Source organism: Xenopus tropicalis, chromosome 5 (genome assembly GCF_000004195.4).
Source record: "Xenopus tropicalis strain Nigerian chromosome 5, UCB_Xtro_10.0, whole genome shotgun sequence".
In the NCBI taxonomy this organism is placed as follows: Eukaryota; Metazoa; Chordata; class Amphibia; order Anura; family Pipidae; genus Xenopus; species Xenopus tropicalis.
This window is the reverse complement of record NC_030681.2, coordinates 128,707,108-128,723,678: the sequence shown is the minus strand read 5'-3', so window position 1 is coordinate 128,723,678 and position 16,571 is coordinate 128,707,108. Positions and strand designations below refer to the sequence as shown.

Below are 16,571 nucleotides of genomic sequence, written 5' to 3'. Positions count from 1 at the left end.
GGGTGACAGATCCCATACCTGTATACATATATACAGTATATATAAATGTAAAGTCACTTGTTGATCCATTCAGAGTTATTACCATCTTCAGCAAGCACCTTTCAGTCTGTATTTTATTCTGTCTGTCTCTCTATTTACAGAGATAAAATTGCTACTGGATCCTTTGATAAAACATGCAAGTTGTGGAGCGCGGAGACAGGAAAATGTTATCATACTTTTCGAGGACACACTGCAGAAATTGTGAGTTCTTGGGAATAATAGATCTACAGATTGAGCTACATGAATACAAATATAAAGACATTGTAATTGTATCACATAGCATTTCATGTGCTCAGTGCATCAAACTGATCAGTCAGTGTCCTTGTTATGGCCATATTTCATGTTGTTGTTGACCAATGAATATTGGTATGAGAATATTGCATTGTCAGTGTGGGCGATGAGTTTAAATGATTAATCCCTTCTTTTGTGTCCCCATTTACATTGTTATCTTAGTTAATAAGTCATAAGGCAAAGACAGTACACAATTGTGCAGAACTAATCATCTCTTTTTATACTCAGTGATGTTAGGCAGGCTTGAATTGGCAATCTGTGGGTTCTGGCAGAGGGGTTGCTGTAAAATGCCATGCACAGTCACTATTTAGTGGGCTGGGGGGGCTGTTTGGGCTGTTTGGGCTTATGTGTACTTGAATCCCAGTCCAGGCCTGATGTTAGGGCTCATTTATGAACAGTGCAGTGTACAAAGTGCAATGTGGGATGCAATTTTACCCATAATACAGCTTTTTCCCACAATGCCAGTGTAATTGCAACTGCACTTGGAACCTTGGAAATAACGCTACCTTCAGGGTGGAGTTAGCTCCAGGGTCTCCTGCATCAATAGGCAAACTTGTGCATGATTCATTATATAGATTGGGTTAACAGAACTGAACAAGTGCAATGAGTGTGTTTAGGTGCAAGTATCTAAGTGTCAGTACACACAATGATTGCATTCATTTTTTGTTATTATATTTTTCAGGTTTGCTTGGCTTTCAATCCTCAAAGCACCCTTATAGCAACTGGCAGCATGGACACCACTGCCAAGCTTTGGGACATTCAGAGTGGAGAGGAAGCCCTGACTTTAAGTGTAAGATAAAAAAAAATGTCTGGTTGATTGAAAAGATTGACTGGTTTTATTCACCTTAGATGCATAAATCCATATCGGTGGCAAAGCAGTCCTATTAGTTAATTTTTATTCTTTAACTATTTTTTAGTAGCCTTAAGGTATGGTGATCCATATTAAGTAAGGGTTCTTTAATCATAATTCCTCATTCCTAGCATTCCAGATAATAGATCCCATACCTGTATAATTTTATATGGATGCACTTATCTGTCACAATCTTTCTAACTGAAGCTCACTGTGTCTGGTTTTGTGTGTGTGGCATTTCACTGCTGTGCAGCCCTAACCTTAATCATGGCAGCATTTTATTACACAGATATTGGCTGCGTTAAGTCAGTAATTGTAAATTTGCAGGGTTTGGGCTTGATGTGAATGTCAGTTCTCTAGGGGAATCACCAAGAAAACAATAGCATTATCAAATGTGTATGTGTATAGTTAGCTTTGTTATTATTAGGAGTAGTATATAAGGTTAGTAGCAACGTTTCTGCTAAATGGACTCTATTCCCGTGTCTTAGGAATTTTAACTTTTAACTAAGTTTTAAGATAGTTGTGCTGACCATTTATACAATTCTATGGGTCCTGTGGTATGCGGCGACCACAAACCTTGCACCCAGAGATGCAGTGGTGATTACAATTCTAGATTACTAAGTCAGCATCTCATTTTAGCTTTACAGTGTAAAAGCACTATACTCAGATGGTTATTTTTTGTTTGCCTTTTGCAGTGGAAATCATGCTATTGTTGCATCCCTTACAAATAGCTTCCTTAGCAGAAAACATCATTTTTTACTTTAAGCCAATGCCAGTTTTAGTTTTTTTTTAATTTAGAGCACAAGTATTTGGTTGTGTCTCTTGGTGTTTTAAGAAATACTGGTAGTGTGTAGATCCTAAGTACCATAGCAAACTGTACCAAAAATGCTAGAAAATGTTTCTATACCTACTGGAGGCTCAGCCTTGTGTGCAGTGCACATCTTGCATAAAATATCTTATGTGATGTATATATCATAGGGCCCTGCGGAGGCCCCCTTTCACCTTCTACAACCACACAACCCCCACTCCCCAGTATAGCCTGCTCCCTTGTACTGATAATACAAGGCAAAGTAGCACAGTGGGGTTGGTGGCCACAATGTCTAGCCACTTCTTGCCAGGGCTGTACTGGGGAGTGTGAATGGTACAGCTCAGGAGGTGGGACTCAGGACCCTTAGATGTAAACATTGCATTCTTTGTCTGATGCTATTTTAAAAACCTTTTTCTCTTTTGATGAATTTGTTGGACCAACAAGAAGTCGTTGTACAGAGAGTGCACTGTTGAACTATGATTAATGCAAAGCCACATCTCTTCAATATATTCAAGTTTTTGTAGTTTCCCATTCATTGGTTAATCACTCTGCTTTATATCTCCAGGGACATGCTGCAGAAATTATCTCATTATCATTTAATACAACAGGAGACCGGCTGATCACAGGCTCCTTTGATCACACAGTGTCTGTCTGGGAGATTCCTTCTGGCAGGTAAAGTATCATTATCATCATTATATCTGCAACTGACTGAATAATGTATGTATAATTGGCGCAAATATAACAATGAAGAAAACAAGAAATCAAATTTCGTTAAGGAATTTAGAGAAATTCATAACAGTGACCAAAGGTAGTGTGCCTCAGCCAAAGCTGCCTTGAATTCATTATAAATGGAAATGTAATAAACATCACAGTGTAGAAATATGAATGGTTCTTGCCTGCAGGAGGAATCACACACTCATTGGTCATCGGGGTGAGATCAGCAGCGCACAGTTCAACTGGGACTGCTCCCTGATTGCAACTGCCTCTATGGATAAATCTTGCAAGGTAGAGTATAACTGTAGTTCAGCAGAGCTTCCCTGAAAAAGAGAAAAATCTATGGGTTTTGTAATAAAAGGTACTATTTTTGCTCAGGAGCAGTAACCCTAACCATCAGCAGGTAGAATTGACTGGTCACCTGTTTAAAAGCTAACATCTTATTGGTTGCCAAGGGTTACTGCTCCTGGGCAAAATTAGTGCTTTTAATTACATATGGGGGAATGTCTTGCAATTACTGCATAGCAACTGTATAGCAAAGACCAGGTAGGACAAAATATATTGACCCTGCATATACAGTAAATACTGTGTATATAGGACATATCTAAATCTATATGATATAGATCATTAAAATAACACACATTGTACTTGTTTTTGAACATTTGCATGTTGTATGCCTTAATGCAAAACCTTCTTCTCTTATAGCTTTGGGATTCTCTAAATGGTAAATGTGTTGCTACCCTGACTGGGCACGAGGATGAGGTACTGGATGTCACGTTTGATTCAACTGGGCAGTTGGTAGCCACTGCCTCAGCAGATGGTGAGTGGAAACAGCCTTGTCTTATTTCTTTATACATTGTTGCTAAGTCTGTTTTTAATTAAAAGGACCTCTTGCATTCTTGCTATTTGACATGCATGTAGGGTAGTAACATACCTGCAGAACTGGGCTCTTTGCAAATAGGAGTCATGTGATGGACTTCTGCCACTTTAGAACAGATGTAAATTATTGCCTTTGTACTTGCATTTGTATCAGGGTACTTATCATTGGTAAAAGCATATACAACCCTCAGCTGTATCTGTCCTTCTGGCAATTTCCCAAATACAGAACCTGGCAATGATGCACATTTAGCACACCCTCCACAATAACTTTATTACTGTTAAGTAAGAGAGCTGACACCAAATCTTGTTTTGCCCAGGAACTGCCAGAGTTTACAGTGCATCTAGCAGGAAATGCCTGGCAAAGCTTGAGGGACATGAAGGAGAGATTTCTAAGGTAAGTCTGTTGCAGGCTGTGAAGATGATTGGGTAACTGAAAGGATTATCCCCACCAACTGATTGGACAAGCAAAGTTACCAAAGAAATGTTAATAATAATAATAATAATAATAATAATAATAATAATGAAAGCCAACTGTAAATGATGTACAGAACACCTGCTTAAACATGTGTTGCCCTTCTGCAGCAGAGCAGCTTAAGTAAATTTAAAGATCTCCATTCCTGTCTCATAGGCCCCCATTCCCTTATAAGCCCTTCCCCACAACTTTCATGCAGGATATGCACACTGAGCAGGCTGGGCTAGCCTTGCCAGTGATGCATATGGGTTACATGGCGAGCCAGCACAGTGCCCCGTTAGTGGCTCTCTCTGTTAATGAACAAATCCTCACTTATATGTCAACCTAGGCACTCCCTGATTTTCCTATGCCCCAGTCACACAAAAGGGAGCTACCTGTGCTGGTGCATGTCTCTTGCTTTTACCTCCCCAGCACACCGTAACAACAAAGTAGCCACAAGTGTCTAGCGCATTCAGTATCCTGGGCAGGAAATACCAGGAAATCTCAGATAAATGCCTGTAGGGCAGTTATGAAACAATATTATACACAAAGAAAGGGACACGTTTTATTAATCTTGGTGTTGTAATCCTCATATGGAACATAATAGACCATGATTTTTCTCCTCCACAACAAACCAGCCCCTTTATTAACCTTCTCCTATGCAGCATACACCTACTCTCATCTGATATCCATTCTAATATCCTAGCCTAGGCAAACATCTGTGCAGGTCTGCCAGTACATAATAATCTCAATTATAGATCTGCAACAGGAAATTATCATTTCTTCATGTTATATCAGCCAGCAACACACTATCACTGTTCTCTGAAACAATGGTTGCCCTTAGGCCTCTTTAATCACTTGTCCTGGTAGAGCGTCAGTGCATGTTTAATAGGAGCATATTAAACTGCTGAGCAAACAAGACCAGCATTTCTTGCTCCTGTAAATCCGCCAGGTAACATCCCCTACAAATAAGAGGTAGGTGCTTTAAGGTGAAAGTAAGGTAAAGGCTAAATGAAAGCATCAGTTGTGTGTATGGGGAACGACTCACTATGAACAGGCTTGCCCTGCTTGTGTATTATTAATATTAAGGAATACTGTGTGTATTATTGATTAGCTATCCAGTTGACCCAAAGGTTACATTAAATATACATTCATATAGAAATATGACACATAAATAGGCCAGAAGACTTAAAGAGATCTGTAAGAAATACATTATGCAACAGCTCTTAAACAGGCCACTGACTTGTAACTGAGATTTACACCCAGCTCACTCTATTTTACTTTCCCACTATGTGGCACATTAGATACCACCAAAAGCCAATATACTCCTGGTATCTAAAGTGGTCATGGTGGATTCTAGTGCTGGTTAACTAACAAAATGATATAAATTGAGTGATAATAAATAATATATAGTATATAATAATGATGTAAATGGTAATCCTAATATTCTGCCAGGCAAGCTTTAAACCTTTAGCTGGGGCTCATTTATGAACATTGGACACATTTGGCCATGGGCAGTAAGGCTGATGCCACACCAGGCGTAGGGCTGATTTTTTCGGCAAGCGTTTTTCCGCTTGCCGAAAAAATCAGCCCTACGCCTGGTGTGGCATCAGCCTAACAGTTAACAACCAATCAGTGATTGGCTTTTTCAGCCAGCTGCAATGACTTCATTGAATTGGTTGCCATGGGTTGCTGCCCACACGCAAATTTACCTAGTGTTGATAAATGACTCCCAGTACTTTTTTAGGTGCTGAAATGCCTTGCTCTAGTGACATGTATCCCTCTGTTCCCATTAGCTGAAAGCTCACTATTTTCTTTCTTTACCTAGATTTGCTTTAATGCTCAGGGGAATCGCATATTAACGGCTAGCTCTGATAAGACCTCGCGGCTCTGGAACCCACACACAGGGGAATGCCTCCAGGTTCTCAAGGGACACACTGATGAAATCTTCTCATGTGCCTTTAACTATGAAGGCAACACTATCATTACAGGTATTTATCAACTGCTAAAATATATTTATTCTTTAAAGGAGAAGGAAAGGCTAGTAAAGAGTTAATCTCAAGCTGCAGGCATACCTTCAGTTGTCTCAATAGTGCCCTTAAGTCTCCCCATGTTTCTCCTGTTCAGAAGATCTAAAGCCAAACAGGAAGAAAAAACGCTGAGCTGTGTAAAGAAAGTTCCCATAATGCCTCACTCCTGCACAGACACCAGGACCAAGTGAACATGCTCAGTTAGTAAGACTATGAGTCCGCATTTTAACTATTTAAAAGTAAAAGTTATATTTTAACATTTAATTAGGTGTGCCAGTTTCCGACTGTTACAGTGTCTATAACACTACATTTTACATTTGAGAGCTTCCTGCTGATTGGCTCAGATCCACATTCCTAAGGGGGGGGAGTGAGTTCTTAGCATTCTTGAGGGAGGGGGGAGCAGGAAGCTGAAAGTCAGTACAGCGTTTCTGTGAGTGCTTATGGCTGTATTTACATAGACCTTTCTGATAAAGCTTACTTAGTTTTTACCTTTCCTTCTCCTTTAATGAGATGATAATACTAATAGACTACGCATTGTCACAGGCACCTGTATAATCCTAGCTGACTGGATGCTCTGAACTGCTTAGTAACTGTGGCAACTCTAGCAGCCCAGAGCTTAAAGCTGGCCACATACAAACAGTTTGCTTCAATTTCACAAAACTGTTTTATCGCCAGTCCATGTTTACGCAGTTTAGCCAATCAAATGTTTGTACTATATGACTGAATGCGTCAAAGGAAAGATAAGGGCATTCTTGTGTGGAATCATCCCCTCTCAGCCTACCACTTCTTTGTAGCATGGATTGTTTAGACAGTGCAGTTTGGTAGTTTGTAGGGATTGTTTGACAAGACTGGATGGAGACACAAAAGCACTTTATGGGGGCAAATGCCAAAACACAGGGCAGAGATTGGTAGCAGTTTTTTTATGTGCAGGGCATGGGGCAAAGTGCAAAAAACATAGCCTAACTACAAGACTCTTAAATAACCAATTCTGTGCCAGACAGAGACATTCCTTCTTTACATTCTCATTACATGCGTTTTAGGGAGCAAGGACAACACTTGCAGAATATGGCGTTAAAATGGATCCCTCTTACAAAGAAAGTCTCTAAGGAGTCGGAACAGCCAAAATGCAATGGACATAAGCAACATGCAATCCCTCAAATTCCTTATATGAAGTCATAATATGAGCAAAATCATTTCAGTCATTTGTAAATTGCACCCAGGACTGCTGACAGTGTGTTTGTTTTCTTTGTTTCCATTTTTATGTAGATGTAATAAGCTTTTTAATAAAAACAAATAGGAAAGTTGGAAGCCTAAAGTCTGATTCACTTTCTCACCGATTTCCAACATCAGCAGATAAAGGTAAATGCTTGTTTGAAATTGACACATGATTTGCCATTTGTGACATTCATACTCTAAATTCTGTGGGGTAAGTAGAAGAGTACAGACTGAAGAGGTCCGGCGCCTGTTACTGTTATTTAGTGCTCCTGGGAAGTGGGGCCTACAGGCATGAGCGGCTGGGGGCTATACATACATCATATGATACACATGCCTTCCTGCTTATTGTCACAGCGTCACAGGGAGACGCACACAGATTTAGTGATACACACGATACTATATAAACACATACAAATATGGCAAACAGTGATATTTAATATTCTTTATTAAGACAGTGTTAACATATATTTTGTATCACTTTACATAGAGATTAACATTCACATCAGACCCTGCCCTGGTAGTGCTTACAGTTTAATTTTCCTGCCGCACACTAGGGTCATTTTCATCAGGAGCCAATTAACCTGCGGTAATGTATGGAAGAACGCCCACGCACCGCAGATACAGACACATGCAGATAGTGTTCTGGTTGGGATAAAATTCCGCATCTAACGCTGCACAGCTCTAGTGTTGGGCGACACACTCATTCATAGAAACACATAAGCATTACCGCTTATTTTATTGTCCAAAATAATACACTGAAATAGCATTTATGGATGGAACTGCCTGACGCTAGCTGGAGGGTACAGCCACTACACACAAGGCCACTTTGCTCACAAGTGCTACATGAAATTATTTCATATCCTTCATGTTGTCTTCATGTGGAGAGAATCAGAACAAATACTGTGTGTTTTTATAGGATTCATTAGAAAGACATATTCAATTCCAGTTTGCCATCCAGTGTTAATTAGGCCATGCATTATCCCACTCATGCATTATCCTCCTCATCCACCAAGCAACCATCACATTCTGTGAAGTTGTAGAGTTCCTGACTAAGACTTTCTGCACCTGTCTATTAGGAATACAGAGATGTCAACTTAACCCATGTAATCAGGATAAAAAATGATCCGGTCCTGAAATCCAAATTCCTCTTGACTTAATGTGGAAACATGAAAGGACTGAAGTGGATCATTAGCACCCCATGACAGCGTTAGCTGACTTGCCTGATAGCCAGGCTGTACTCTATTAAGTTTATCCAGCTAATGTGGTGGCCTACATTATACCACAAAGTTGGGGTGGTAGAACCCTAAATACTGGACTCACTATGATTGCTATATGTCTTTTCTTTGTTCTGTTGATGACTTATAGCTGCTCTACATAAACATCATGTACATCTCAATGCTTAACACCAGCAGTAGCTGCTTATATAAACCCAGGTCTAGGCCCAGGTCTAGGTTGCCGGATTCACTTTATCATTCATTCCTGATGAAAGTTTGTTTCTGTGATCTAGTTCCAGGCTCACCAGTTGCATTTCTTGTTCCCTGTTTTGTCATATTCAGTGGGGGAAAGGGGGGTAACTGCTTTTATTCATGGCTACCTACAACAGTCTTTATTGGCTACAAATACTCATGGGTTCACTATGTAAAACTGACAAAAAGAAACACTGTCGTGCCCCCTTTAAACCTCAAAAAAAATGTAATATAAAATTGCTTAGGGTGGTTTCTAAGTTCTTTTGAATTTTTTCAGTTTTTTAGAGCTATTTAAGTTTTTAATAACAGCCAATATAATGAATTATGTAACAACAATGCCATCTGCTGGTCAGTTACTGTGCAGTCAAAGAGAAATACCTTCAGAAGGAAAATAGAGAAGAGTTCTGATGTTGCTCTGCAGGAGATGGGAAAGGGCATCTGTGGCTTCTGATCTATTTCCTGAGCAACATCAGAGCATTTATACAATTACAAGTACAATTACAGTAACCGATCGTCAGATGCCATTGTTGTTACATAATTCATTATATGCGCAGTAAATAAAAACTTAAATAGCCCCGAAAAAAATACATTTAAATTTCAAAAGTGCTTAAAAAAGCAACCTGAGCAATTTTATATTTTAAAAGAGTTTACTTAACCTTAAAAAATGATTTAACCTGGGTACTTGTACCAATCTTTCCTGTAGTTCCAAGTCAACCTTCCAATGGATTTGAGCCCAGCACAGTACTACTTGAAAGCTTTACTTTACTGTAGGATCCACCAGTTCGGTTTCGACCTGAACATTTCGGTTTTTCCAAGGGCTGTTTGGGTTTCAGCATTGTGAAACTCCTACAATAATCTGGCAAATAAATGAAAAAAAATATAAATATATATCAAGTACAGTAAATTTATTACAGAAAGAAAAGGCAAATCAGTCAAAAATGAGGAATTTTCAAAATTAGCATTCTAAATTAGGTCTCATACCTTTACGTAAATGGTTGGACTTACTCATCAGGTAGAATACAGATAGAGTTAGGGTTGCGACCCATCTGGTTTTGAACTGGATATTCCAGTTTTTCAAAGGGCTGCCTGGTTCAAAAGTTTTATCCAGTTTAAGATGTTGAGAAAACTGGACAGAAATCCAGCTAATTTCGTCTAAGTGATGCAGTAGCCCCACCCAACATCATCATACCCACCCCTGACATCATTGTGCCCACCCCTGACATCATACTGCCCACCTCCAGCATCACTGACCCACCCCCATACCATCAGCCCTGCCCTTTTATTCAGGTTTAGCCACTGGCATAAACCACTGCAATGCATGAAAGGGACTGCAGGCAAGTTGGGCCTTCTGTCTCAATGTACCACAAAATGAGTTGTTTTTTAAGGAAGAGGTGCAGCGGCTGAGAGGAAAGGGCTACGACTTTGGACACAAGCAGTGCCTGACATATTGCCACGCCTCTCTGATTTTTACTTTACATGTCTTTTCTGCACCTCCATCCTCTTGTGTCTTTGACTCTTAACTTATTGCAACTGTATCTTGTATTTATTTGTATTTATTGTAATACTTTGTATTTATCTATTTTAATACCCCTGTTTATATAAATCTATTCTACTGTACAGTGCTGCGTACATAAGTAGCTCTTTATAAATAAAGATATACATACATACATACATACTTTTCAGCATTTCAGGTAATGTCAGACAGTTGAGAGAGGAACGCACACAAATGATCAGCTAGAATACATTCGCTGAATTACAATAATCTCAGGCTTGGTTGGATTTAATGGGCTCAAAGATCTTATTCCAAGTACAATGAAGAACCACTGGTGATAGGTCCGTTTTGTATCAGGTGCAGTTCATTTGTATATTACAGTTATCACTTATCTCTACAGCAGCCACATTTTGTCCCTTCTCTTTAGCATTCAATGAGTTAAACAGGCAGGACAGATTCACAATAAAAGCTACGCTCTATTGCCCACATTCTTACTCATTATAAATAATGGCGTTTATTCAAGCGAATAGCCATAAAAATACAAGTAATCTAAATGGCGAAAGACTAGTCAGTCGGAACATTCCTAGAAGCTTCCTTGTACCCTTCCTGCAGGGAGGTCTTTCCATGTCATTAACACTCCTTTCCATTTATACACAAGGACAGTTACCCCCCCCGCCCCCCCAGAATAAAACCTTGGTGCTGAGTAAGGGTTTAGATTAATGCCTGCTAGTTGTCCCATTGAATAAATGTGTTCCCATTAAATCATTGTTACATTTGCACACAGGGTAGAAAAGATAACGCTATAGAACAGAAATAATTTATTGGCTTTTTCTCTTAAGAAATATTTAAAAAAGAAGTAAAGGATCTATTATTTGGAAACCCATTATCCAGAAAGCTCTGAATTACAGGAAGGCCATTTCTCATAGACTCCATTTCAATCGTATAATTCAAATTGTTAAAATGTATTTACTTTTTCTCTGTCATAATTAAACAGAACCTTGTACTTAGACATTGATAATCCTTATTGGAGGCAACACAATTCTATTGGGTTTAATTAATCGTATTAATTAAGAATTTTTTAGTAGATTTTAAGTATGGTGATCCAAATGACAGATCCTTTATCTGGAAAACCCCAGGTCCTGAGCATTCTGCATAACAGGTCCTGTATTTGTTTGGGATCCTGGTGAGCAGTAAATGTAGAGTAAGGGGTGTATATTGGCAGCCAGATTTCTTTGAGTCATTGGTGCTTGTTTCTGGGCCAAGAACTTGGGACTGGAAGGTTTGGTGGGGCGGATATCTGTTGGGTGTAGACCTAAGGCTGTTCTTTTGCTGTCCTGCAAAAAATGAGAGCTGTCTTTAAGCTTTCTGTAAATGAGTATATAAATACATAAATATAACAGTAATTAGAAGATCCTGCTTGAAAAGCGTACAATCTAATCAGGACTTCTCTTTCTTAAGCTGTAGATTGACATCTTAGATTTTGGACAAACCTCCACTATATATATATAATAGCAAAAAAAGATGTCCCGCACTCACAGGTCTTAGGGCTCTGGCACACGGGGAGATTAGTTGCCTGCGACAAAACTCCCTGTTCGCGGGCGACTAATCTCCCCAAGTTGCCTTCACCTGCCATCCCACCGGCGACAATGTAAGTCGCCGGTGGGATGGCACACGCGGCGGCGCGATTTCGCGCAAATCGCCGAAAAAGCCTCGCGAGTCTTTTCGTCTTGTCACGGGCGACTAATCTCTCCGTGTGCCAGAGCCCTTAGGTAAAAAGATAACGGTGTTTATTCAAGACAACATAAACACTGTTATCTTTTCACCTAAGACCTGTGAGTGCGGGACATCCTTTTTGCTATTATACCAATTTTCGTTGGGACTGCCCCCAGGCATTGTTATCCCTGCTGAGACGTGAGTGCCTGTCCACAAGCTACATATATATATATATCAGTCCTGGTAGTGTCTGCACTCCAAAGCTTAATACTTTGCGGTGTGCACAGCCAAAATTCAAGTATTTAGCAATAAATATTCCCTGGCTGGCACACTCTTAAAATTTGTCAAAAGTTTATTCAAGACATATTGTTTAAAAATCCTCACTAGGACCTTTCTCAAGGATAAAACAATAGTGTCCACACCAAATCTAAATACCATCTCAATTTCAACAAGTGGAAAAAGTGCCCAATCCCCATCATCAAACCATTATACAATTAGCCAATACTATTGTGTATGTGCAAATTCAAACGGGCCAATGTCTGGCCATTAGCAGTGCATAATTATGTTAAAAAATTTTTTTTAACAATATGTCTTGAATATGTCTTGAATAAACTTTTGACAAATTTTAAGGGCGTTCTGGCCACGGAATATTTATTGCTATATATATATATATATGTAACCCCTATTTGGCTGTGAAAAAAGGCAACACCAGCTAGGTTAGCTTTAGAGCATGGGGTACATAGGACTCTACACACCAGATGGGCTTTCGCTAAGTGGAAATATCCTTAGGGTGTATTCCAACTACAACTCACTTAGGCTGTATGCAAAGTAATGTAAAAGAATGGACGCCAGGCGGTTCTTTGCGGTGAAATATAAATCAACTTGTTTGTTGTCCAATACAATTAGTCCACAGGGTGATAGTAAATACTCACACAGAGGAGATAGCTGTCCAAAGACTGAGGATAGAAGGAAAGGATGTCTACCGGTTTATTCCACCTCCACAGAGTCTGGGCAGGGTAAAGACAACCAAGCTAATCTCTCCTGGTTGGAGCCAGAAACTGCTCTTTCTGTCTGATCTCACTGTCTCACTTTTCTAGAAAACTCTCTTAAGGATGTTCTACTATTCTAGCTATTCCTTGTTCACGGGGCCCCTGTTCCCTGACTTCACTAGAGTCAGATGGTTACTCTAGGGTATGATGGCTTACTGGCGCCATGCTGATCCCAGGCTCAGTGGAACTTCCACCTGAGTCAACAGATGCAGCCAAAGAGGAAGATCCACCCCTGTGCTAAACACTATATTAGTGCAAAGGGAGTGGTCTACCTATAAACCAATAAGGCACAGAATGCAAATGGTAAACTAGATACATGGGCCTCTGCCCTGTAACAGGACCCTGGGTCCCTACATATATACGTGTTTTTTACCACATCATAGGGTTGATTCACTAAAGGTCGATAAGTTTTATCGCACGCTTTTTTTGTTAAAATTGACGCAAAAAAACGCACGATTCGCTAAAGTCAATAACATTTTTAACGCATGCTATAAATAGCGCACGTTTTAACGCACTTTAGTAAATCAACCCCCATGTGTGTGTGACCAAGTAACTTGACTGCGCATTAATATCAGATGGTGGGGAGCTATTTTATGTATTCTCTCCCAACACGAGAGCAAAACAACAAAACAATCAACATCAGCCAATTTCAGATGGTAAGAAGCTAATACTGATCCACTATCACAGTGCTCAAGGTTTTAAAACTCTTTTTTTATGAATATTTTTACACTTTGCTTTATGACATTTCATTTTCACATGAACATTTGTATTCCCCCTGGTTGTACAGAGCTTGGCACTTTATAAATGAAGGACAATATTAATTCTTCTTCTTCTCCATAACCCACTCCAATAACTTCTCCAACTAATTATCTCTGCCTGTAACTTTTTATTGCTTGATGTAAATTCTTCCAGTAATTCTCTCACTCTGCATCATAAAACCTCTCCTTAAAATCACTTTCCGTTAATTACACTCTTGCATTTCTTCTCCCTACAATGAGCCATATGCAGGAGTTCATTTGTTAAATTGTTGCAGCCTAGAGCTTATTATCATTATGGATTTTACCTGGCATATTGCCATATAGTGAAGTGCTTTCCTGCCTGGCACACATGTAGAGCCAGTGGCAAAATCCATGTGCTTAGTATCAGCTCTAGGCATCAATAGGCTTTAGTATCAGCAACACATCAATTCCTTCTGCTACCGCATTTCTATAGGAGTACAGACAGATTAGCCCCCACAAACAATGAAGCTGGGCATTTACGGTTACAATGTTGAAGTTAATTAATGATACATGAGTAAATGATCATTTGCCGTTTATAGATGTTCATTAAATAATGCAGCACTCATTTGCTCTTATTTTACACCACATATTTCTACCCCAAAACTTTTTTACAGAAAAGATTATTGTACTTTATTCACATAAATTCTGCCTTCCACTTTCAGTGGGGTAATGGATTCTATTACAAAACTGGTACAGGTATGGGACCCATTATCCAGAAACACACTATCCAGAAAGCTCTGAATTAGGGGAATGCCATTTCCCATAGACTCTATTTTAATCAAATAATTCTAATTTTTGATAATTATTTCCTTTTTCTCTGTATTGATAAAACAGAAGTTTGTACTTGATGGGAACTAAGCTGCATGAATCCATATTGGCAGTGGCGTAACTACTAATTGCCGGAGGGGCCCAGTGCTCACCACAACACCTGCCCCCCTCTCAATCACTTGTTAGTGTGCATTGCAACCTGCCTGCTTACTCTCAGGTAGGAGAGTTGCTGTGGAAGGGGTATCTCTACAGTTATAAAGGGAGCAGACCCCCCAGTCTGGCCCCTTGTGGCCCCATGACAGGGTCTGCTTCCTCTATTCGTATGCTAATGGCAAAACAATTTTAATGGATTTGTTTAATATTTAAATGATTTTTAGCAGGCAAAGTATGGTGATCCAAATTAAGGAAAGACCCCTTATTGGAATAACCCAGGTCCTGCATGTTCTGGATAACAAGTCCTATAGCTGTAGTAGTATTCAGTGGCACGTGGCCAGTTTGAAGAAAGAACATTTTACTGTAAGGTGCAATTGGAAACTGCCTCCTAGGGATTTAATTTGTCTGCCACTTTTTACACCGACTGAATTTCAAGAAGTATATGCTTTGTTTATAATGTACAGAGCCGGGACTATGGGTAGACAGAGTTCTCTCATGAGTGCTTGATCATAAGCAAGTGATGTAGCTTTAGTGGGAGTAAATGGTGCATTGGAAGGGGAGGAGAGAGTCGAACGAGGGTAAAGTGGCAAAAATGGGATCAATAAGTAAGACCAGATGGCAGATGGAGGAAGGTAAAGAGACGTGGTGCAGAGAAACAGAGATCAATATACGATGATGACTGGAGAGAAGAATGCAATAAAGGTCTACACAGGTCAGAGCATGTAGGGGGTGAGGTGTTCTGGCCCAGATTTGCCTGGAGTTCCAAAAGGCCTAGTCCCACCAAATGTAAGTTGGCTAGATGCTCTTTAAGAGGCTTCACATTATCAACAATGTATTTTTTATATGTTGGGCTACATGGAGAGGTTTTACATGTTTTTAGACCTGCGCATCTGATCATTAAGTCATGGTATCATTTACTATGCACACTATTCAGATCTGGTGACCAACGTTGCAGAACACTATAGGACATCTATCTTCTCGAGAACCCCTGCCCTCGTATAAATACTTCATTACACAAGCTATCATTCAACGCATGGAGAACTTCTTAGCCTTGTTGTGGACTAACAAACCTGCAAGACCTTTTCAGCTCTCCTGATACACTAGATGAGGAGATGCAGGGTTTGTGTGACAAATCCGTGAAATGCAGCAATTGTCCTATGGAATTGTGCACTGATCAGGCAAACTCACACTTGTGATATGGGAGCCTCTGATTTATGTTTGTAATGAATACACCTTGTAGTGTAGAGTTAATACAAAGTGGCAGCTTACTTACACACAATATCAAGTGTTTCCGAAGATTTAGAAGGTGACCAGTTCATGGAGCAAGGCACAGACAATGTTCTGCATAATAAACACAAAGTAATTAAGCACAGATGACACATAACATTTATTTATTAATATTACATTATCTGCAACAAATTACACTTGGAGAAAAAAAGCAGCAGCAGCCAAGTCATTAATCTTGTGCTCTTCCTGTCGAGCGCTACCAAACAAACAATTCATTAACTAATAATGTGAGAGGGTGTGACCTTTCATTATATCATATCCAGCAACAGAAACACGTTCAAAAGTATAAAAGGCAAATATATAAAGTTTCTCTGTATAACTGGAAGCAAAAGGAACACGTTCAGATATTTCTGCATATTACAAAGTGTTTCAGAACATTCTAGAAGCGGGTAGTTTGGAATTAATACCACAAGCTTTTAAAGCAGATCTAAATCCTCACAACAAATTGACATAAAATTGCTTTTTCTTTGCACAAGGTACAATTACTGGGGGAAGTCAAAGTGTTAGGCACCCCCAATCATTTTAATCGCTTACCTATATCCCAGGCTGGTGCTCCTGTTAGCAGAAAACCACACCGGCCCGGGGTA

The 16,571-nt window shown here is 39.6% G+C and overlaps 1 protein-coding gene across 1 annotated transcript in view; it reads left to right on the top strand.

The window, feature by feature from the left end:
• The window catches only part of daw1 (dynein assembly factor with WDR repeat domains 1), a 29,845-nt gene extending 22,475 nt beyond the window's left edge, over nucleotides 1–7,370 (top strand). Inside the window, 8 exon segments of the mRNA NM_204018.1 lie at nucleotides 141–240; nucleotides 1,013–1,120; nucleotides 2,554–2,660; nucleotides 2,891–2,993; nucleotides 3,408–3,522; nucleotides 3,899–3,975; nucleotides 5,861–6,023; nucleotides 7,103–7,370. Coding sequence (NP_989349.1) covers nucleotides 141–240; nucleotides 1,013–1,120; nucleotides 2,554–2,660; nucleotides 2,891–2,993; nucleotides 3,408–3,522; nucleotides 3,899–3,975; nucleotides 5,861–6,023; nucleotides 7,103–7,137 — 808 coding nt within the window. The 3' untranslated portion in view covers nucleotides 7,138–7,370.
• Nucleotides 7,371–16,571: the final 9,201 nt, after the last annotated feature.